This window comes from Taeniopygia guttata, chromosome 4 (assembly GCF_048771995.1).
Source record: "Taeniopygia guttata chromosome 4, bTaeGut7.mat, whole genome shotgun sequence".
NCBI classification, from domain to species: domain Eukaryota; kingdom Metazoa; phylum Chordata; class Aves; order Passeriformes; family Estrildidae; genus Taeniopygia; species Taeniopygia guttata.
Window position 1 is genome coordinate 43,765,968 of NC_133028.1, and position 24,499 is coordinate 43,790,466.

General features: G+C 38.5%; 1 protein-coding gene across 1 annotated transcript in view; it reads left to right on the top strand.

Annotated features, from left to right (window-relative positions):
• Positions 1-24,499, top strand: part of TNKS (tankyrase) — a 129,158-nt gene that overhangs the window by 47,876 nt on the left and 56,783 nt on the right. The window contains exons 4-5 of the mRNA XM_030271537.4: positions 17,937-17,973; positions 18,832-18,907. Of these exons, the coding sequence (XP_030127397.4) occupies positions 17,937-17,973; positions 18,832-18,907 (113 nt within the window). The remainder of the gene's footprint in view (positions 1-17,936; positions 17,974-18,831; positions 18,908-24,499) is intronic.

The following is a 24,499-nucleotide window of genomic DNA, read 5'->3' on the forward strand; positions in this document are numbered from 1 at the left end:
GGTTTCGTCTCAGGCATTTTGTTTACAAATGCTGGCTTCAGCATTTGAAAGCATCAGATTATTCCCAGTCCATGCTCCAGGAGGTTATTGAATTGTATTAGGATGGGCAGGCAGGGGCAGCTAAATATTGCTGGACTTCTCACACTGATAGGCTGAGTGCAAGTATAGTGTGGGGGAGTGTGGGATAAAGGTTAAGTTTCTTAGTGCTGGGAGACAACTTTGAAATAGTCCCTTAGCATACTCTGCTGTTAGTCTTCTGGTGTGTGTCAGAAAAGATGGCTTTAAGCAGGCAATACCATCTCTCTCTATATACTGATGAAGTCTAATTTTAGCCTCCTCTCCTCATAAAGTGCTTATTTCTCTACTTCCAATTTCTATTACAGGGTGAAATTATATAAAATATTAAAAAGTTCTGTCTTTTGTTGCTGCTCTGCATGAAAATTTAAAATGTTAGCTCTGTTATTGTGAAGACATGTTCATTTTTTCTCATATTAATATGCCTGGAAACAATTTTCTTTACTCTTTCCCTGATTCATGTCCCTTCATAATTTATCTTACTTCTGTTTTCTCCTCTGCTCTATTTGCTTTTTTTTTCAAGTTAGATTGTAAAATACTGAGATTGGGTGTTGCCAGGCATAACAATCAGGTTCAGTTCTCTGCTTTGGAAATAGAAAACCTTAGAGGCCTTTGTTATCTCTCCTGTCAACATCTTATTAAATATAAGGGGTTTTGGGTTTTGTTTGGGCGTAGGGTATCTCTGGTCTGGTTCAGTCCTGTGGACTTGGCACACACACTAGCAGTTACTAAGTAAGGGTCTACAGTGCATTATTTTGAAAACTTCCTGAAGCATCTATGTGGTGCCTTCCAAGACTGCAATGGCATATGCACAAAACTGCAGTAAGTGAGTCAGGATTATGATTACTTTGAAAGCCCTCTCTAGATGGAGAATTAAATGCTTATGTAGATAGGCCAGAGTTCAGAAGTATTGGAGACACCTTTGTCAGCCTGTCTTGTTACAACCCTCTGCTTAAATTCTTCTAGGTCATGAACTAACCTAGACTTTTACATTAGTTGTATGGATTGGCATTGCCTTTGGCAGAAGTCTTTCTATGTGTGACCAAAGATACTTTCTCCTTAGAGGATTAGGTTTTTTCAGTCACTTGGCTTTTCATTCTGTTAATGCCAGATTTATTGTCCCTAATTAATTTGTTCCTGCCATGTTATATTTAATGCTGTTCTTTGTTATTGAATCAGACAAAGATTTTTTTAACAAAATGGGGAATGGCATCAGTATTAATTTGCTGGCCTTTGTGTATTGCATAAGGACAGCTGTATGCTGCAGGTTGCAGTGTGGCTGTTGCTCTCATTCCTTCAGTCTTTGCAGGTGTTTGCTAAGCAAACGGAGTATGGAGGTGTGATGAATCTTGCTATTGTTTTGAGGGGTGAAGACTTTGAGAAATGTCACCAGGTCCCGAATATATTTATCTTACCATCTTGTTTGCATGTATCATATCTGTCAGGTGAATATGTTTTAAAAGCCCTGCTTGTCAGTACAGTCTTGGGAGAGAAAGTGCCTTACTATTGGTGAAGGTAGTTTGAAGAACTGTATCTGTAACAAGGCAGTATGTCAGTGGTCAGTGTTTTATAACTACAGTCCAGGGTGCCTGAAATGTTTGGAATAGATTTGGATGCAAAATCCTGACTTTTACTATTTCTTCTATTTGTATATATACTCATGGTATCCAGTGAGGTGTGGTACGCACCAAGGAAGTATTTCTACACCTTAATTCACCTGGGGAATTCTTAATGTCTTTCTTGATACTAAAGTAGTTCCTGTCTGTAACTCTTTCTGTTGTCTGGGACCAGCTCTTTTTCCTGTTTTGTTTCTTTTCCCTGTCATCATCTCTAGAACAGCTTTTTTCTCTAAGTACCTATATACTTTGAGAAAGTCATGTCTGCAACAAGTCCTTATTTTTTCCTTTGTTTTCCTCCTCCTCTAGTGGTCTCCAGAGGGCTGAAGTATACCTCCCCCTGCTTGGCAATCAAGGAGAGGTTGGAGAGGTTTGAAATGAAACTTCCTGAATTAATTGAGTCCATATCATATAGAAGTTGAAAGCTAGCTTTTGCTAGCTTGTCAGAAGAGGAGAGGATTTGGTACTTGATGCGAATGCAGGAAGAGTCCAAATTTTCATAATTCAGTACTCAGAGATGCTTATTGTTCCTATAAACTACTGAGTGCTTTAGAGAGACTGATAACTCTTATTGTTATTGTGCTCCTCAACCACTATACAATGCATGTGTAAAACATTCAAGGAAGGAAGGCTGGCTGTGATAATGGCACCAGACAGAGCAATTGATTATGTGCTTGAGCTGAAGAGTAAGGCACTTATTTTTTTGTGGTGAAGAAACATGATAGCTTGTCTTTGTAGCTGCAGTTGACTAAAGTGCATTCAACATGAGAATATCAAGGTCAGTAGGGCTGCTCTCATGCATGTTTAAAGGTAAGCATATTTTAGAGTGTTCTAACTATATTATTTTGGGGACCTGGAATAGTCTTTTATTATCTAAGCTTCTCAGTAGTGGAAAAATATAAATACAATTTGAAAAGTTCAGATGAAAAGGAAAAGAGCAGAATTTGGCTTGAAAGACTGAAGGTAAAGGGTGCAAGTAAATGCACAGTGAATGGATATTTAATTTGTTTAAAATCATCTTGTTATAACTTTGGTGGCCTACAGGATCACAAATCTGACCTTGATTCTTTCGCACTGGCAGAGCAGAGTAAATTTTTTTTTCCCAAAAAGGAAAAAGATGATGGCACTCAGTATAAATATGCAAAAGATGCAAGGACTAGTAAGGAATTGTGATGTACAAAAGGCTTCCTGGCCTCCTGCATGTTTGAAGAAAAATTGAACAACGTAATGTTTTAGTTGGATATCCCTGGAGCAGAATTCCGTAACTTTATCTGGCCTGGTTGAGTTCCTTCCATAGGCACAGTGTGGTTGTTGATGGCTCTGGATTACCTGTCTGTCCTTCGTCACATCATGACTTTATGGATTTGATTGTGTTCACAATTATATTTTTTTTTATCTTGCTGTTGTAATTCAGTTTAATGGCAGCTTTGACTATTGTAGTGATCAGCCTTGCCAGAGCACTGCATGGGCTGGCACCGAATTGAAGTTAGTGGGAATAAGTAATTTGAACCACAGACTAGTCTGCCCCCTACTTTTGAACTCAGTGCCTTTTTTTTTTCAAGGATAACATGATTTGTCTGCCACTCAGGTTCTTTGTTGTTCTTATAATATCTGTATGAATCCCTATCTGAACTAATTATTCCCCAATTATCTGCATGGATGACATGTCCTGTGTTTCCCTTTAAACTATTGCATCAAAGATTTGTTTGGGGTAATTTACCTTTCTGATCCTGTGACATACTGTGTCTGTCATCTTTCCTTGAGAATTGTTTTTGACCTGTGTACTTGCTATTGAGGTTAAGCATGAGGATCTGCAGGTGCTTGGCTTGATCTCCCCCCTCCTTAAAAGGAGGCACTGAATTAGCAATGTCACCTGTTGTGGTGAATTTATGGCATTTTCTTGCCAGGTCTTCAATAAAAATGACGTCCTGGTTTCTTCAGTGTTCTTGGGGGATGCAAAGATAGGCAGGTGCATGTTCAAATCTCTTTTACTTTTGTGATGTTGTGCAGTTTCCATTTTTTCATAGTACTATTTTTCTTTTGTCTCCGCATTCTGTATTGCCATCCTGATTAAAAACTGAGGCGAAGCTGGTGTGAAGAAAGCCAGTGCTGCCAAGCAGAGAAGGATGTTGTGTCTTCAGATAGCGTTCAAGGCAAGAAGGAGCAAAACATTAAAACCACATTATTTATGCACAAAGGAGTGTGTCTTTTCTATCCATAAATTGCAACTGGTTGTCTGCAGCAATGAAGTGTCTGTGGAGTTTCACAGGTGAAGCATCTTCTAAGAGCAAAATGAAGATGGTGAGGTACCAGTCTAGAGTAAGTAAATGAGCCAAGGGAAGCTGAAAAGCTGACTGGTGGTTGATGGCTTCCTTTTTGGCAGAAGAACAAACTGTTATATTCCAGAGAGACTATAATATTTTTTCAGGGATTGGGAAAATACAGGCATGGAATTTTACTCTGCGAAGAGCACAAGCAGTGATTTGGGGCTTTTTGGAGAATGTAGGGAAGAGGACTGGTTATATAAATATGTCAGTATATAAGGACATTTCAAATAATGTACAAATACAAAGAAGTTCTCAAAGGTATCTCCTGAAGACTGTTTGTCATAGATAATGTTCTTTTTTTGTCAAGTATCTATTCTTTTGAATAGAAGCCTCATTGTGTGCAGTACCGCACTGCGTTGAGATAAGAGGACTGACACTATAACGTTTTCAAGCATTTATTTTCAAATGTTGTCTTCAAAACATATTTTAAATAGCTGCCTGTTCTGTAGGGTACAGAATTTGGAATGGCATGTTTCCTTTCTCTAGACTTGTATTTTCCTTTGGTCACATAAAAATTAAGCTCTTTACTCTTTTGAAGGTATTCCCTTGTGTTTTGAAATTAAACCTTCTGTATTTTCTGCTGTTTCAGTAGCATTTTCAGTTCATAACCTGATTTGATTATTTATTGGCCATAGAACATCATGATCTGTATCCTTCTGTGCTCTGCAAATTTGTTTTTGCTTGCATTTTAGGAATACAATGTTGTACTTGTCTATTTGATGTTTATTTTGTATAATGGCAAGAACATTTTGGCATAAATTCAGAATTCAGTTTGTTCTTTCAGTCCGGGCAGGCAAACCACTCTGTCCTTACACAAGTACCAAACTCATGGCAACTTTCATTTGACTGCCACCTTCAACAAAGTCATTACCACTTGCTATGTGGATGTGTCTGGCATGGCCAGCCCAGGTCATACAAGTGACTGATAAGGCTGCCAGCTGTTCTCAGGAATAAACCTAATAGATTTGCTAGAGGAGTTTGTCTCTATCTGAAAATTAAAACTCCTATAATGCATATCAGTACCTTTAAATACCTCTCAGATTCTCACATCTACCACTGTCAGCCCTAAAGTATCAGCTTCTCATGACAAATGACTGATTTTGTAAAGAATTCCTTCATTTTCTGTATGCAGTCTACTTTTACTTTCTGGAAGGTAACATGGGAGGGGGCATAAGTAACAAAACCTAAACATCTGATGTCATCAAATCCAGGGAAATTGGGCTATTAATCTCTAAAAAGCTTTTGAATAGATTCATGTAGAGAGCTGGACTCAATAAAATATGCATATTGCCTTTACAAGCTCTATTCCTATGAACAGTGGAAAAGGAGAGCAGAGCCTTGAGAATCTTTCTTCTGAATAGCTGAGAAACTGAGAATCTATCTTTTTGATTAATAAAATCCAGCCTTTAGTAATATTTTGAATGATCATACTGCTTCTGCTACTTCATTATATTAATAATCACTACTCTAAAAGACTATACTTAGAGGATTAAGCACCATGACTTCTGTAGCTAAACACTCTTTTGCAGTCACTGGCTTGCCCAAAATCATAAGGCAGGTTGGTGAGTGTTCTGCTCCTGCCCGATCTCCTGCTGTGGGCTTCCCTGGAGTGGTAGGCTCTCAGTACTCTGCCCAGGACTGAGACAGGGTGTAGGCTGCACTGGCACCTTGACTTCATCCACTGAAACTGGGCAGTAAAGAGCTCACTTCAATGTATGGTCAGTCTGAGTTAACCTTCTATAGGACAGACTTCCTGCTGTGGCCAGGCCTGTTGCAGGAATGAATGCAGGGAGTCTACATTTCAGCTACCTTTACCTGCAAGGTAAATCTTGCATGTTAAAGGCAATTTTGTGCTGAAATTGAACAGATAATCTGATGCTGACTGCTGGCAGTTTGCAGAACCATCCAAAAACCTGGGTGTCCATTTTGCCATTTTTAAACAAACTTAGTTTTTTTGTTCTTGTTAAGCAAGTTCTTGTTAAAATGTGTGTAAGGCAGACCTGTGTGAAGAGACATTATTTTGTCAGTAATATATTGTTTCATATGTGACTCTGCTGGTTAGTCTCTTGTCATCTCTTGCCCTGGAAGTGAAAGATTTGTTCCATCTGGCAGAACAAACAAAAATAACCTTTCCTTTGAAAGGAGATGTGCAGATTTTACTTACTTTCTAGCAGTCATAGCTAAAAATCTTTTGTGAGCAGCCTTTACAGTACAGAAAGACAATTTCTTTCCTATATGCACAAGAAAAAAGAATTTATTATAAAAATAGAGGAATGGAATGAGCAAAAACCCAAACCAGCATTGTATGTAAGTATAAGATTAAATATACTTGTCTAAGAATGGAGAGAATAGCATTTCTGTGTTTGCACTGCTGATCTTCCCCACAAATATAAAAGGTAAGTATTTTAAGTGATGCCTTTTCAAATGGTGCATTATCCCCAGGGAGCTAGATGAGAACTCTGATCAGTGTTCTAGAAATTGTTGGTCTAATTATCCAGTAAATCTTCCTTTCATGGATCTCTCTTCTCTTGAAATCATGTTCAGCTATGCAGGGAAACCTGTTCCTGCTCATTGGCAGGGTAGATGTAGCTCCATCTCCAGTATCTGCCTACTTTTTTCTGCCTGCACTTAGGCAAGGCAGTAGGTAAGTGTTTTTCTCCTGAACAGCTAGCAGATCAGAAGGAAAATAATTTATAACTTGCGTGCATTGTGGCTTCTTACTGTATGTGGCTGTAATTTCTGTATTCTGTCTTTGCTGAGGCTGGGAGCAGCATCTTGGAGAAGGTAAGAAAAAGGGGAAAGAAAAAAGGAATATGGTTGTTTGTTGAGACCCTTCTTAACTGCTGGCTAGGAGTCCCCCTGTCCAAAATCTGAAAGTATCATACTTCCAAGTGTGGTTGGAGTTGCTGAAGGACACCACTGAGGGAAATTTTCTTGTGAAGTGCCATTTGTATGCTCAAGAGTTATGTGGGCTTCTATATCCAAGCATAACTTTCTATTTGGACCAAAATGGTAACTGTAAAATCTGTCTGACAAAAATCAGAGGCAGACTGACATCTTAGACTGTTGGACTCCTGAGAGCCCACTGCCAAAGGTCAGGGCTGCTGGTGTGATTATTGAATGGAAAAAGAGAATCCAGAAAATTTTTGTGTTCCGTCTCTTTGAATATTTCCTTGCCTGTTCCTTTCCTTCTGTCCTTTATCAAAATCCAAAACCATTTTGATTGCAGCAAAGGATGTTATGGCTAGAACTGTTTTAATAGCATAGTGTGATGCAGCAAGAGCTGTCCTTTTTCTGGGCATTTGTTCTTCCTCCCTGCAGTTTTCGTTGTGCTGCTCTCTGAAGACAGACCCAATTCTCTTATAAGCTGTCTTTGCTCTGCTAAAGGATGCTCAGAGGATGGCAAAAAGGAGAGTCAGCATCAGGAAGCAAGTTCTGTCAGTAATAATCTCGCCATTTCCTGCACCAGTAAGTGGGCTTTTGTAGAAAGGGATAAGCAGGAATCCTAAACTGGTGTGGGGAAGGTACAGTATGATTTCTCCTTGATGGTATGTTCTCTCTGGGAGGAGTGGTACTACTGAGTTAGCTCCTGCTGAACTAACACATCTAGGGCACAGTAGAGAGAACCTGTGTTAACTCTTGCAAGGTCTTTCCTTTTAAGTTAAATGGAGATTTAATATACTACTTTTTTGAAAGATAACAATGAACTGTATCTTAGAATAACTTGGAAATAAAGCTATTGGAAAAATAGGCTGTTTTAGGAACTGCTGGTAACTACCTAATAAGAGGACCACTTAAACATATTTTCCTTTGTATTTTTAAGATCATTAATGGTAATGAGGAATGTAGAAATACTTTCTGGCCAAGTATATTTTGTATTATTTGAGGTATGCAGAGTCTTTAAATCTAGTAAGATTTTTGAAAGTGAGTGAGAAAGCAGAATTTTTTCCTACTTCATGTGGAACACAATAAAACTATCTTTTACTGCAGATTTACGCAGAAACCTGCAGAGTTGTCATGCTGAAGATACGTGCAGTTTACGTATTTCCTTTCTGTCCAGCAACAGAGGGAGCACCTGTTTTGGAAGATGCTTTATTTATGGATATACCTATGACAGTAGAGTTCTTGCACTTAATTTTCCTGTAGCAGTAAAGTGTGCATGGTGTATCAACAGTTTGGGCAGGACTGATGACTGGTGTCCATGGTCACCTTGTATAGGGTATGTCTTGAACAGGCATCCCTGTACTGCATCTGATGAAACTTGCTGATCATGAATCAAAGTTGAAGAAGGAATGTCCTCCTTATAATGACAGCACTTTGGTAAACTGAAGCTCTTTAATTAACAAGCTAGTATCTCTTGCCTTCTCTCAGAGTTTTATCCTGTGGTGCTATTTTGTTTTCAGTCTTTAAAATGAACTATATTGTCATTTAGAGCAATAAATTATTCTTTTGAAGAAATCATATGTGTAATCCTCTTACCTCTGAGGAGCAGCTAAGGAATTTGGGTTTGTATAGTTTGAAGAAGAGGGGGCTGAGGGATACCTTCACTGCTCTCTCAAGTTTCCTGAGGAGGGGTGGTGCACAGGAAGGCTCTGAGCTCTTCTCCCTGAGATCCAATGACAGGAAGCATGGGAATAGTTCAAAGATGTGCTAGGGTATGTTTTTAGAGTGCATGTTAGCATTTTTTACTGAGAGGGTGGTCATACACTAGAACAGGCTTCTACAAGACATGGTCAGTGCCCTGAGCCTGTCACTGTGTAAGAGGCATTTGGACAATGCTCTTAACCACAGGTTTTAGCTTTTGGTCAGGAAGCTGAACTACAAGATCACTGTAGGTCCTGTAAACTGAAATAGTTTGTTCTATTATGCATTTAACTTGTAAAGCATTTAAAATAATGAGGTTGATATAAGGGACGGAAAATGTTCATAGAACTTGAGTTGTGTGTAGTATTTAATTATTCTTTCATTGATGGTAAATAATGTAACCCTTCTCAGACCTCCAGGACATTGGCAGCAGATACTTTTATTGCTGTGTTTCTGTCCTGTGGTATGTTATTCCAACAGGAATAGCAGAAAGAGTGTAAATAGAAAATTGATTTTTTCCCCAGCTGGTGTTTTAATAGTTCTTTTTTAATGAGGATAGCAGTTTGCAGATTTAGATTTCAATAATTTTCTGCAAACTGCAGCTTTCTTTCATCTTAGAATATGCTCTCAGTCACATTAGGGCACAGAGCTGCTCTTTGCCTTAGTGAATATGTGGAGACCCTACCATGGCTCAGGTCAGGAGAAGCTTGAATTACTGTGACTGAGCACTGCTACTGCAAACGTCTTCAGAAAAGGTGTTAAAAGATTACTTTTAAAAATGAGACAAAACAAATGGAACCATTGTATTTAAGTAAATAATATCTATATAATAAAATCTGATGGGGAGGATAAGGGAGGGGAGGAATGTTCCAAGTTAAGCAGCTGCTTTTTACTCTGGGATACCAGTACTAGTCTTTCATATCAATCCACATATCCTGTTTCCAGTCAGGGCATTGTTGCCTTTCTTCCCCTAATTTGTACCAAACTTTCCTGTATTTTCCGACTGTCTTTTGACTCTCAGCTAGCAAATAAAAACCCATGAGGAGGGAAAATTTGCCCACAGCAGGAAGGCAAATGGGTTAATTTTGAGGAGTTATTTTGTTGTGCAGATATGCATGTTTTCCAAAATGTTTAAATTGAATTGTTGACAGATCAGTTTTGTGGTTTTTGCCGTGACAGAATGATTCATTATAACAAAATCTATTTCCTCTGTTTTGTTATTCTTTTATTAAGGACTTAATTGCTGTACTTTGCTTAAGTGTTTCGTAAATATATATTGGCTCTTTCATTGCTGTGTGTTTGACAGATTTGCCCCATTTCCTCCAGTTATAAAGGAGTTCCTCCCTTCTGCTCACTACTCTGGGGCCCATCAGGCAAAGGAAATGTTTTGTATTTTTGTCTGGGAGCTAGAGGAGTGATTTAACTGGATTTGAGTTCCTTCCAGGATGTGTGCTGCAGGGCAAGCATGGCAACACACGTGCATTTTTTATGAGGTGGCAGCCTGTGTTTCCTCAAGTTTGTAGAGTAAGTTTAAATACACAGGGCAGCTTCAGATGTACAGAGGGATGATTGTACTCTTCAGTAAAAAAAAACCAACTTAGGTACATAGATGCATTTTATGTCTCCTGTTCATTTTCTAGAAAATATTAAAAACCCCCTTCTTTAAATCTGTACAATTTGTTACTATAAAATCTGTCATGTTTGCTGTAGCTAAGAGAATATAGATTTTTTTGGTTAAAATAAATGCTTAAGTTTTAAATCTAGCTATGAATTTTCAGACACACTGTCCCCAGCTTGCTGGCATATTTTATCTACAGTGGGAAAATTGGAGAAACAGCAAAATTTAGTCTGTCTGTATTTACTCTAGAGTTCTTTTCAGAGAAAGATGAAGTGATGAAGCATAATTTTGGAGCTTGCCTTTATACAGTATGGCTTTCCTGAGAGTTACATTTTATACTTTCCTTGGTAGTTTTCTTCCATGCTGTATGAAAGTTATTACAGGTATTTCTGTGGTTTCTCTTTAGAGAATATTCTGGGGAATTGAGTGATTTACTTGTTTGTGAATATTGTTCGGAAAGGGAGGGTAGGGAGCTGGCTTTTGAAAAAGATGCAGTAATATGAGAGCAGCTTGGCTATCTATCCACCTGTACTGTACTCAAGTCCTTGACAAAGAGAGTTTCTTAGTCCTTTGTCTTCCTCCAGAAAGTTTTCCTTGAAATCCTGGAGAGAAAATGCATAAGCAGAGATGTTACAGAAATGAGAAATTAACCATGGCTGAAAAATGGAGCAGTTTATTAGTTATTAATATTGAGCATGGCTAAAGTAGTGGGAATTACAGTGGATGATTGTTTTTGCTGATAGCAGGAATTAATATAAGAAATGAAGGGGAGAGCCGTAGGAATGTTATTTTTGCTATAGGCATGGAGGGGTGGATAATGGGGAAGGATCTGGAAAAAAAACTTTCAGATTTCTTTTCCATGTGTAATTTCACAAAAGATGTCATGAGTATTGAACTTTGGTGAAAAGATGAGCTTGAACCCCTTCAATTTTTTCATCACACCAGTGTGTTCTGAATTGCTGAAGGTTTGGGTTTTCTTCCCAGTCACTTGGCATGATATTTTGCAATCTTTTAAAGTTTTTCAATCTCAGTCTGAAAACATGACAGATGAGACTGATGGTGTCTTCAAGATAAGTACAGCATTCTAAAATAGTACAGTTGTAGTGAAAATACTACTTTTTTCACACTAAGAAAAAAAAAGGATGTATGTGGTGTTTATATGAGTAGCACTAAAACTACTTGTACAGGTCCACTAAAGAGAACAGATTCTAGAATGTTTGTTAGATCTATTGCTTCAGAAGAAACTATAATGTAGCATGTGGTAGCATTGTTGAAAGTAAAATTATTTGTATGGATTAGCACATAATGGGTGGTTGTAGGGTTTTGGGCTTTTTGGCTTCATTTTTGATTTTATCTAATGATTTAAGAGTTAAGACACTTTAAGTCCTCTGACAAAGGAATTTTTTTCACCATTCTGCTGCTATATAGGAAATCTGGTAGCATTGTTTTAACAAATAGACTAGCACCACTGAAAAAAGGCATTCTGAGAAACAGAATTATGTGTCAAACGTGAACTTATTGGTGCTATAACTGCACATACACTGAAGACCCATTTTGATACGCCACCTAATCCTTCTTAGTGACCAAAACCCTAATGTTCAATGTGTGTAATTTATGCCTCGGTATGAAGACAGCATTTGGTAACTGCAGTATCTTGTATATGCTTATGTAGTAGATGTGCTTCGAGCTGATGGCTTAATAGACAAGAATCTCTTCTATCAGTTAAGATCCTGGCAGAGGTTTTGCCAATCTGCACTATATAAAGCTGCAGATTTTTTGATGTAGTGCTTTCTGCCAGACCTTAGAAGAGGCTTTTTTCTCATGAGCTAAATAAATCAGTAATGCTCTGCATTTCAGTTCTGTCCACTTTAACTGAAAGATGTTCCAGGTAGGATGCTGCTGCCTCAGTGGTTTGGTAGAGTTGTGGCCAAAACCAAATGATGTTTGCTTATTTCTTTAATTTCCACACCCGCTCTTAAAACATATTCCTGAAAGATGTCACTATTAGCTGAGTTAATTTCAGTTATAAATGTCTAATTTGAGCCCAGTCAGTGCCTGACTCATCTCATGGAAGAGGCAGAGTTAAGGCACCAAATCTTTCCTCCTTGGTAACATTCCTCCTTGCTGGAACTTGTTCTTGAAGGCATTATCTTCTGAGTTGCTTTTCTGTCACTTGCATATGATAATGTTGCTTTAGTATTTTTCATCCATGACAAGAGCTTAAAATTAGGGTCTTGCTGTGTTCTTGGTTAAGCCTATTTAGCCAGCTTATAAAATCAGCCCATTTACTTGTGAGAGACTGCTGAGCAGAAAAGTGCAAGAGGCATAAAGAAATTAACCCAAAACAAGTGGGAAGTAAAGTATAATAAAATTAATAAAACCTGAAATTATTTTTTGCTCCTCTTTATTCTCATGTGTTTCTTGTACTTAGTTAAAAATGCCTTTTCCCAAACAATATTATTTCAACATATCTTTGTTTTTTCATCAGCCTTGTGCTATTTGGATGGTTAAAAACCTTCTTGCTCTGATTTAACTCCATATTTTAGTGTCACCTACTGGTTTACATATAATACATATAATAAAAGTTAAACGGGGAAGAAGGAATTGATGCATATTTTAATGGTATTTTTGGACCCTTCCAAAGCAGCCATGTTGAAAATAAAATTTAAGTTTGCTAAAAAGGTTTTTAAATGTACAAAACCCCAAAACCAAAAAACTCATCCCCCCCAATAAACCTAGCAGTCTGTCAGAGGCACAAAAAGCCTTGTGCTCTGATTATAACTTGAATATTTGTTTTAAATACTGAAATATTACTCCAAAGACATCAGAGGATTAAAAAGGATGGTATATGTGGATGAGTATTGATTACTTATAAGTCTGTGCAGTCCTGGAGTATCAGGGAAAAGGTGTATTTCAATTTACTTCTATGGAGTTTATTTCCTTCTAAACTCTAGATTGCTTTCTTTGTAGCAATGGCAGCCCAAATGCAGAGTTTCCATTCCCCTCCCTCTTGTCGCAGCACCATCCTTGTTCAAGGTCTTAATTCTCAGGGACCTGTTTGGGTCCCTGGCCATGGACTGAGCTGGATGAAGTAACAAGTCTGATGGAAAAACAAGTTTTTCCCAGATGCATCAGGACTCTGTTGTTTTCCCAACAACCCCATGCATTCCTGTGCTCTTAGAGTATATGGCAAAGGCACCAGAAACACTTCTAAATGAGGAAAAATGGGAGATTTTGATACCTGCTGTCTCTACTACTGTGGTGGAGAGCCCATGTCCTCTGTGTTGCTGGGTAATCATGAATACTTGTTTGAAAAATAAAAGAAAATAATCTGCTGGACTGTTCGCAAAGATTGTGTCAATCTTCTCATGGGATGAGAATCTGAAGAATGGAACTTCAGGTTTTCAGGGCAGGTAACCAATAACAAGTGTTAGGTCTGCACACAGTCAAAATCAAATGTAGAGCTGCCGTGTTTTTTAATGGAACAAAATTTCTCCCCCGACTTCCAGTGCTGCTAGACCTGAGCTGCCAAGAGAGAACAGATTGTCCTGAGATTACCATGAAATTTAAGGCATTGAGCTCAGTGGGACCAAACGCTGGCACAGATTGCCCAAAGAATTGGTGGAGTCTCCATCCTTGGAGAGACGTAAAAGCCATCCGGACACAGTCCTGAGCAGGGTGCTCTTAGGTGACCCTGCTTGAGTTGAAGGGTTGGATGAGAGACCTCCAGATGTCTCTCAATCTCAAACCTGCTCATGAATTTTACGTATTCTCGGGATTTAAATTTATAATTGTGATTCCATATAATGTACAACTTCATGTGGAAAAACCTCTTTAGTTTTTCAGTTTGGATTAGAATCCATTTTGTTCCCATTATGTGGTGCCATTGGATAATATTGGCTTGATTTAATTTGTGATGTTATTTTTTTAGGAAATTGTCTTCACTGTGGAAAGCTGATGTGATATTATGGTGAAGCAAAACCTACCTTGTCCAGCGTAACATTTTAGGTGTGGCTGTTTTCTGTATTTGCTGATGTGTATGGAGGGATAGGAAAGGAATTCACCTTGGTTTTGAGTGTAGATGCATTGAAAAAGCACTGTTGATTTTTGCCATGCATTCAGATAGGTTTTTCAGTATTCTGTTGAAATTTCAAGACTTTTAGAAGAGAGTGAAATAGGGTTATTTGTCTGTAAAGATAGGTTCATTATGTTATTTTTTTCCCAGCTTCCCGCTACGGATCTGCTCAACCACCAGGTGCAAGCAGCCACTGATGTCTGATAGTTAATAAGCATTTGCTAATTTGCTAATCAGCTACTGCAGAATGCAGCTAGGGCCAGACACAGCAGTGACAGCGTAGCAGCAGCTGATCAGGAGTCTTGGAGGGAGCTGGTTTTCTCCTGGGAGGGGAGCAGAAAGAGAGCTGGTTAGCTGCCTGATGGTAGCTGTGATTTGAGACACTGATTATCTGTGGTTAACAGCGGTGACTTTCTAGTTCCTGCATAAATGGAGCAGCAGTGGTGTGATCTGGAGCTGGGATCAAGTAGAGAACTTCATTTAAAGAATTCTGAGCAAGCTGTAGACAATGAACTTGATGAGATGCAGTGAATACCACTGAGTGGTTTCTGCTTCCCTACTAGCTTTTGTCTGATGAGATAGCAACAGGGACACTGTTTTGCTGTGATGCTCTCTGCTCCACATTTCACACCTTGTCTTTGCCTTAAGGAATTCCCAGGCCAGCTGTCTTTGGGCTACCTGGCATGCAGATGCCCTTTTGCAAAACTATAAATCCTGGCCCGCCCAGAGGAGCTCTTTAAGAGATGTTACTAGCTTAGTTAAAGTCAGTTTGACATTCTTTGAACAGAAGTATTGTGTGAGGTTGATGGTCTGTATTCCTGTACTTCTGCTTAGAACTTGAAATTCATCTCTGCCCATGCACGCATGGTTTGTTTTCAAATGCTTGCAAATGAATATTTTATGAGGTAGCTGTGGCCAGTTGCTGCAGGATGGCCTTTGCTAAGCTGCGTAGCCAAGCAGTGTTAGCTGTGTTGGCAGAGCCCTCTGGTGGGAGCACAGCCTGTGCCAGCAGCACTCGGTCCTGCGGCCAGCGCCACCCACTTCTCCCAAATGCCATCAGCCAGACCCCTCTCGCTCTGTGGTATCCCACCAGCCGCCTGCTCCAGTGGCCAAGCCGGTCCTCTTCATCCCACAGAGCCTGTGGAACTCACTTGACCTCTTATTTTTTTTTAACAGACCTAGTGGTGTGCTGTAAGTGCTTATATGATTTTAGGTTTTGATTTGCAAAATACAGTGGCTCTTTGAGAGTAATAAAGTTAGCCAATTACAAGATAATACTTTCCTAATCCTAATCAGTGTAGAACCATGGTGAATTTCAAAAACTGCATGAATTCAAACCCTGTCTGTAAATATCTTTTGTAAAAAAGTACTGCTTAGTAAAACTAACTGATCTAATTGGGCATACAGGGGGACATTCCTAAATCAAGAGCCACAGCTTTCCTTTTTCATTGAACAGTAATGCTTCTGCTATTCAAAGTATTAGAGGAAACAGCTTTTGTGTGATAAAATACTAACTTACTGAGCACAAAGGAAAAATGTTATTACTCTTCTCTAACCTAGTATGTTCAAAAGCCTGGTTAGAACTACTAGATGCACTGCCAAACCAGAATGTGCAAAGAGTTATTTTAATCTGGTTAGGTCTCTAAGTGTTGATATAATACAGGCCAATAACTCTACTGAAGGAAATCCAGCTGTTTGAGATTGTTGCACAAACAATGCAGTAGTAATAAAGGGTCTTTTTTTCTTCTTCACATGCTGGCCAGAGCTTTTCACTTACCATTGATTTGAAACATTTACAACTGTGCCCAGTATTTTATCTTCATTAAAATAGAAAAAGAGGAACATGTACCATGGCTTAGAAAAGGTTGTTGCCTGTGGTGGACAGGTCTCTCTTCTGATGAAGCTGGAGAGTGGTAGCAATTCAAGGGCAGTCATATTTCTGTCATTTGCTTTGTCTCATGATGAAGCTTTCCTTAACATAGACATAAATTCTTTCAAAAGCTAGATTAACCTTCCTGGTCTATATTTGAAATAACCAGTTACACCTTTGCTTTGAACTTATTTGCTCCATTGCTGGGTTCCACAGACCAGCTCTCCTCGGAGACCCATTATGTGAGTGGCATGATGGAACTTCTTGCTGCAGGTTGTTGTGAATTCCCAAAGCTGATTATCATTCAGAAAGCAATTAAACACACCTGGGAAAGGAAAAATCACCAATATGATGAGATGTAGATATTGTTTTTGAAAATTCCCCATCTGCATCCAAGGAAATAGGCAGGAAGTGCATGGTTGTGTGTACTCACCTCCTCCTTACCCTTTTGCGAAGGCAGGATGCTAAAATAAAGGGAACTCCTTGAGGAAAGGTCTGGTTTTGTTGTGGTTCCTGTCACCCTTTGCCATTAGGTGGAGAAGCCATGGTGGGGGGAGGACCAAGCTCTTGGTGGTGGATGGGGACTCTAACCCTCCTCCTGCACCTTACAGAAGTTCTTTAAGGGATGTTTTCAGATGAACCTTCCATCTTACCTGCCATCTGATATGGCATTTTCCATGGCCCAGTGTCCTTCCTCACCTGTAATGAGGGTTTCACTGGAGGCTTATTAAAATTACACATAGGAGGCAGCACAAAGGGGTTTTTTATTCTTTTGTGACTGCTTCTTTTTCTTGTTTTTCTTACAGCATTGTGGTTAGAGGCTTTAATTCTCTGGCAGATGGTATACAGTATGTTTTTTCAAACCCTCTACCTTTTGGGTCTAGGACGCGCTCTGTTCTCTGACTGCATAAAGCTGCTAAAAAGCTATTTTTTCTAATTTCTGAATTGAAATTCCATTCCATTTGTATTGCACAATGTCATAATGATTCAGCTTTGTAGAATTCTGTCTTACTTCCATAGGTTATCTTGTCCCATGCTCTTTTTAAAATACTAACATGCAGTTTTAGTGCTGTGCTGCAGCAATCCTTGTGAGTTGTCTATTTTAACTCGGGATTTCAAATATAAATGTTGCTTTAACATTACTCGTGGTTATCTCTAATCTCAGAGTCTTGTAGCAAAATCTGTTGCAGAGTTCATCCTCTTTTGTCTGTGCTTTTTATTTCAAACATGTATTTTGTTGTAAAGTGGCAGATGGTACAATACCTGGATTTTTTTTTTTATTAATCCGTGCTTTTCTAAAGAACTTAGTGAAGTGTAATATTACCATTCAAATAGGCAGGTGAGAGCCTTGGAGATCAGTAATTTGTACCTTTTCAAAAGCCGCACTGCCTTGCTTTGTCTTGGAATTTATTATGCTTCCCAAGTATAATGTGACATACTGAATAGGGCAGGGGGTGGGGACATTGTCTTCAGCTGACATGCTGTTATCAGCGGGACTGTGTTTCTGGACACAAGATTTCGCAGTCATTGGTTGTCCGAAGAAAGCCTTTCCATCTGAGGATTGGACAAGAAGATGCGTCAATTTGCTGCCCGTCTCCAAGGTACTGGTGATGCTGCCTCCACAAGCTGGCTAACGTCACAGCTCCATCACCCAGCGGGGTGTGGGCTTTTTTCTCCTCTTCTCTGTTTTAATTCTGTATTTGCTTCCTACTGCATTTCTTAATCTGTCTTCTGCCAAATGCTAACAGCATGATATTTTGCAATCATTTAGGTGAATACAAGAAGGACGAACTCCTGGAAGCTGCTAGGTGAGTGCTGCTTAGAATATAAAACATATTTTGGGGGTGGAAGCAGGCAAGGAAAAGGGGTTTTTAAAATAGTACTGTTTTGTCATTGCCTTTCCATGAAATGCTGCAAGCAAACCACTTAATTAGCATAAATCTCTTCAGACTTTAGTCTGGTATAAATGTAAAAGCCTGTTTATGTAATTGAAATCCCCCACTATGGTGGTTATAAGGTTAATATTGAGTTTTTGCTTTAAGCTGCTTAATTCCTCTTTATTGTTTTGTGACTGTTCTTTTTAGAGGCAATTTAAATATTGGAATATTTTTTTCTATGGGTTTTTATTGCTACCATAGGATGTATTTTGAAAATAGGTTTTATCAGAATAGAACATAAGGACGCCTATACAAAAGGTGTAAAGTTCAATTGTATATTGCAAAGGTGCTTTTCATCCTTCCTTCTGACTGCACAAGACCAATTTATATAGACTGTTAACCCTTCTAAAAATTCTGGGTATTGGTATATAGCTGTTTCAAATGTTATGGGCCATATGCTATGAAAATATGTTAAATTCAGATAATTTATTTTGACAAATGGGTTTCAAAGGATCTGTAAAATTAGAAAATGGAAATATGAGGTTAAGGAGAGAAATTTAGGTGCTTTTGTATGATCTTTTGCAACACATTTAACTGCAAATGTAGTATTCTTTTTTGTATTTACCCTTCGTTTTGAAATGTTCAGAAGATTCTTTAGCCATCCAACATTCTCCCTGCCACAGTACAAATTTCAATATACTATACTTTGCAAAATACTTACTGAGGAGATGGATATCAAAGAGCTCTGCCCTTTTCCCACCCTTTCCATAATATTTTCCTCATTTACAGGAGTGGTAATGAAGAAAAGCTGATGGCTTTATTGACTCCTTTAAATGTGAACTGCCATGCAAGTGATGGGCGTAAGGTAAGTTAATACCTGCTTTATATTTCAATTATTTAAGAAAGGCCAATTTAAGCATACTGGTAAGCATAGATGTATAAACCAAGAATGTATGGTGGGGAGGAACCTGTGATGCATTTTCACCATAAAATTAAATGCTGGTATACTTGACACTGGCAGTTGTGACAGATTAAGTCGGCAGACATGGGTTTTGTGTGTGTCTTTTAAATGCCAAACCCTGGTATACATGTAAAAGAAACTTTAAGACTTTTTGTAAGAAAAACAAAATGTACTGTTGCAGATGGATAAAATAACTAAGGGAAGAAAGTTATTATTTGTATTTGAACATTGTCTGGGTGAGGTGCTTGTTATTCAGCTTAGCTCCTAATACACTGCCACATAGACTGGCACTGTATTGCTGTGTTTAACACCTTCTGCATTTTCTTAAATTTAACATTATTGTTTTGACTTTCTCTGGCAGAGATGTTTGAATGAGTTAAATTAAGAATTAGGCTGAAACTGGAGGAGGGAAGAACATACGGAGTGAGAAGTAGAGCCTATGATTTTTGATGTTTTGGACTTCGAGATGATAGTCTGTCTAGACTGTTGATTTACAAATGTTGGGTGGTGGGGTTTTTTTGGTTTGATTTGTTGGTTTGTTTTTTTGGTATTTTTTAACTGTGTACCAGAATGTTTTTAATATGTATCTATTAAAGTCTTTCACCTGTAACAGTACATCCTATTTTTGGAGAGAAAAGCATGGGAGTGATTTCTTTTATATTTTTTTTTTCCAATGGAGTGTTTTGAGGCATAGTATAAACCTCTGCCCATCCTGGACCTGTTGTGGAACAGCCCAGTTCCACTGAAATCAGTAAAGACAGGCCAGTTTACACTTTTGATTAAAAGGTATGTTGTTACTGAATATAAAAAATACAGCTCCATTGCACAAAAATTCCTGGGTTTTATACACATTTTAAAATGTTTATCAATTGTAATGTCTACCATACATACTATGTGGTGGAAAACCCAGCCAGTTTTTTGCTTATTTACATTTATCACCGACTGAATGTTGATGCTTCTTCCAGGTTTCGAAAACAATTGATTTTATGAACTGAGGACAGGCAACTGAACAAGGGCTTTATTTAATTTAGCAGTGATGGAATTGATGAAAGACTCCCCACAGTTTAAGATTAAACATATTGCCCATATTTCTTGAATTTCCTTTTCCTTTTTTAAGACTTTGCTGTTCAAGTAGAAATGTGTTTAGGTATTAATAGTGCCCTGTGTTATAATTAAACGGGGTGGTGTACAGCAGTGCATTTCTGAATAATTGAACCCCCATTCACTATTGATCTAAGGCCAAATACAGAGTTATGACTTCTGTCAGCAGGGCAAAGAATGAGCCCTTGCAGATGTTTTCTTGAGCATTTATCACTTCAAAGTAAAAAAAAAAAAAAAACAAAAAAAAAAACCCTAAGCTTTTAAAATTCATATTGAGATAGCAGAAAGTATTTATGTATTATTGCAGCCTCTGAATTAGAAAATTTATGCCCAAAGCTTGGAAAGCATATTGCAGTTAAAGCTCCTGTGTGTGGACACTTTGAAAATATGTTGGTTTTTGGTAAGTGCACTGGTTTTTGAAACTGCTTTTAAGATGCCTTGCTGTTGATATTAATTAGCTTTTTAAAAATTATGTCTAACAGATACATCTTTTTTCTATCACCACATATGTACAGGCTATGGAAGGTTTACTAATGCATTGTAGTAAGTGTGCTATATAACTGTTAAGTATTTCATTTGTAAAGCAAAGCTTTCAGGTCCTGTCCTAGTGCAAGATGACTTGGGATTTGTTCATTTTAAGCAATGCAAATTAAGAGAGCTTGTAAATGGAAGTCTCCACTGGTGTAGCTGCCTCTCATTGATCTGTGGTGATTTATACTAGCTGAGAATTTGTGCATTTTGGAAGTTGCTTTTTGCATTCCTTGATGCTTTTAGTAATTATGTTTTGCAGATCTTCTGAGTATTCAAGTCTCAAACTTAGGACAGCATAAGGCCACAGTTTTAATGCAGCTCTCAGGGCCAGGAATGCAGACTCTGCGCATTGGCCCGAGATTCTCAGCATCATGCTTATTCTGCAGCACAGCTGTACCCACCAACTCTTTCCTCAGTCTGCTTACCTCTTTCTTCAGTTTGTGCATTCCTTGATTTTTCTGAGATGTCCAGCTCTAGTCTAGTGATAAGGGAACACTTAGCTGTGTGGGTAAAGAAATTGAGTTCCAGTACTGAATGGGTAATTATTTTTTCTGTATTAGGAGATGATATTATTTTTTTCCCATATTTGGGGGTGCAACTGTATTCAGTTTACTCCCCCCCCAGGGGATTTTTCTGTGTCCCATGCATACTAACATCTGGGGTTCAAACACCACATGTGCTGTGAAGTTGTGCTTTATAGAATGGGTAAAAGGAATGGAAAACTCTTGACAGGATCTTGCTGGTTTGAAACCAGCTAAGGTTGAAAATAAAAAAGATTTATTGCATTCTGGGTGCTGCTTGCAGCCTTTTTGAAAAGTATTGACAACCAGAGTCTGATTCCTACTGGACAGGATTCCATGATTCTAAAACAGTTACATCTGGTGCTGATAACCATTGCTCCATCTATTTATTTCGGATAGAGGTCAAGACAAATAGGAATGAAAACTGAACTTCCTTCTTTCCCTCCAAAGTCACAGTTTAGGTAGGTTATGGTCATTGCAGAGACGTTCACATTACTGAAGCTTTTGAGCTGTTGTCTGAAGAGGGAATATATTCTGTGTGGCTTCTCTTGCCATTATCTTCTGGAGGGAAAAATGAAGGAGTGTGCAAAACAAAGAGCAATTTTAAACATCAGCTGAAGCGTTCCTGCATACCAAGGATCCTGGTAGTTTTTGGGGGTTTTGATGACCAAAGAAAATCAACAATAATATCTTAGGAACTGTGATTTCATTGAGCTAGGTAATGATTGATTTTTGTGCAAGTACTGGCTTATGTGCCTATCGAGTCTCTATGAAGGCACAAATAATGAGCTGTATAGTGCAGAGCTATGTGGTACTGTGTAAGCAAATGAGTATTACACAAGGGTAAATTTCACAAAACCTGTTTTTTTAAAACTGTCTTATTTGTTTACTTTTTAAAAAGCAGTTCTTGAGCTGAAATATAATTGTGATTTTTCATGGCAATTAGTCCTGCTTTGATGTTGGTGTTTTTTAACAGGAGACTGGAAATTTGCACAATTGCTACAATGTGGTGTTGTGTGTAAGGTAATATTTACATGTTGCATTATTTCTGTTCACGTTGCCTCACCAAGTATCGGAACAGAACTTAGACACAGTGCACAGACTTGCATATTGCTATGGGTCCAAAATTTCCCTGCATTCTGCCTTTGAGTTCTGCTGGTCTCCTTGGTCTTTGTTATCTAATGACTTCTAGAAGACAAGCCTATGGTGTTGGTCTTAGCAGATGGTACTGACTTTCACCCTATTAAGAAGCCAAGGCATCTATTTATATGTTTATCTATGTAAAGGTGCGTAGGCTTTAGAGTCCCTATTATTTTCCCTCAAATGTTTTCCTCTGGGGTAGTCTTTTTCAAGACTTAGTTATGAGAGAATTTCCAAAAAATCTTTTTTGACTATTTTAAATCACCAGGTTCCTCTGCTGGAAATTAACACTGTATTACTTTATCATGGAAGCTGGGTTTCTGACTTGTTACAACAGTCTCTGCTTACCTAAAGCAGTGGCAAGAGACAGGTTTAAAATTGCACATATAATGGCTGCAGGTTGAGTAGAAGCACTTAGTCCACTTATTTCCTTCAGGAAGCTGATGTGAACACTTGAAAGCTGTTTAATATGTTTAAGGAAGAAATTGATGTTGCCTCCATTTTAAAAATGCAGAAGGATCTGAGCTGATAAGAAAGCATTGGTTTCAGCAATTCAGATAAGAACTCTTTTCTACAAGATACTTCCCACATGACTAATCATAGCTTTCCAAAGGGATCTGCATCCAGCTAACATGGAAGCTATTAGCAATAGGAGGTTGGATTTTTGGTTGTACATAATATCCTGCTCCTGCTCTGCATTATACAGGCTCAGATCATGCTGGCACTAAAATATTCAGGTATTGGTTGCATATGCAACCAATTCCTTTTCATATGCAAAGGAATCCAACTCCTCTGGTGAGGAGTTATCCAAAAGACAGTTTTTTGGGTGGTCTTCTTGAGGTGCATCTCTTGAAGTAGACCAAATATCTAATATTTTGAGCTCTTAGAACCATAGAAAAGTCATTAACTAAAAAAAAAATGCTTGCTTTGTACCTCGAACAAAAGTTTCTGTTGTGGCTGCATTTTCTATTTACATTTTGTATCAACCATATGAAAAACAGAGAATACAATGGCATTACCTATGACAGTGTGATCTCAGGTATTCAACTTGAGGCAGGAATTGCTAGCAGAGGGCAGCACAGAATTTAATTCCTCCACAGCTACTTTGTTTTCTGTCCTGCACCTTCCCTCCCTACGTCCTTCCTTGGAAACTAGAAATGTTATTTTTGCAACAGGTGAATCGGGGATCCTGCAAACAACGCACCTCAGTTTTTCCTTGCATGGGACCATCCAGTACTGTGGATAATGTAGTGATCCCATGGGGAAAAAATAGGCAATTAATTAAAATGCCATTTCTATCGTGCACGTGATTCTACCTCACTTATCGTCACTGTTGTCTTCTGACTAGTAGTGTCCCATTGTTTATTCCCAGTTTTCAGTCCTTAAGATCTCCCACTACCAGTCTTTGGTGTTTTGCTTCTGCAATGCCTTTGTTATTACACATTTCCAAATTACCTATTGACAATTCTGGATTCAGTATACCAGTAACAAGCCTTTTCATTAACCTTTGTGAGTCATAGGAGACACACTTGCCACTTGGTTTTGACTAAAGCTGTTGCTTAAGCCCGTTCTTTCCTTCTGTAGGGATGTTGGTTTTTCTCATGCATGGCCTCATTCCGGTTCATTGGCACAGGGTTCAGATGTAAGAAATCCAAGTGTGAGAAGGTCTGCAATGCAGTGCTGAGTAGCAGCATCCTTGGCCTGAGGTAACCACTGCAAAAGATCTTGAGAACAAAGTGCCCCTCAGCTTTTGCTATGTGACATCCCTGATACCAAGTAGCATTGGTAGTAAGTAGTAGTTGGATGAAATTGCAGATTCTTTCCCTTGCTTCCTCTGCATCTTTCTCTGTATTGCGAGGTCAGCCTGTAAACAAAGGGCTGGTAAAGAGAAATTAAATTCTAACACAATCAGGTGAGTTATGTCTCCTCTTACCAGGGAGTCTCCAATTTGCTGCTGGTAAGTGAATTTGGCAACCCCTGTTCCACAGCTCTGGTTGTTTGCAGCCATTTTCAATAAAAATCCTGCAATTGGAAAGAAAATTGATATACCTTCCAATTTCTGGGTCTTGTATGGAACAATCGATCCACATTTTCACAAGCTTTCACTTTACAGTTATTAAACCTGCAGACTTGGGTAGAGGTTTAAATTCCCTTGTAATATTCTTGGCTTTAGGAGCTGGGAGTTGAAGAAAAATGCCATGTA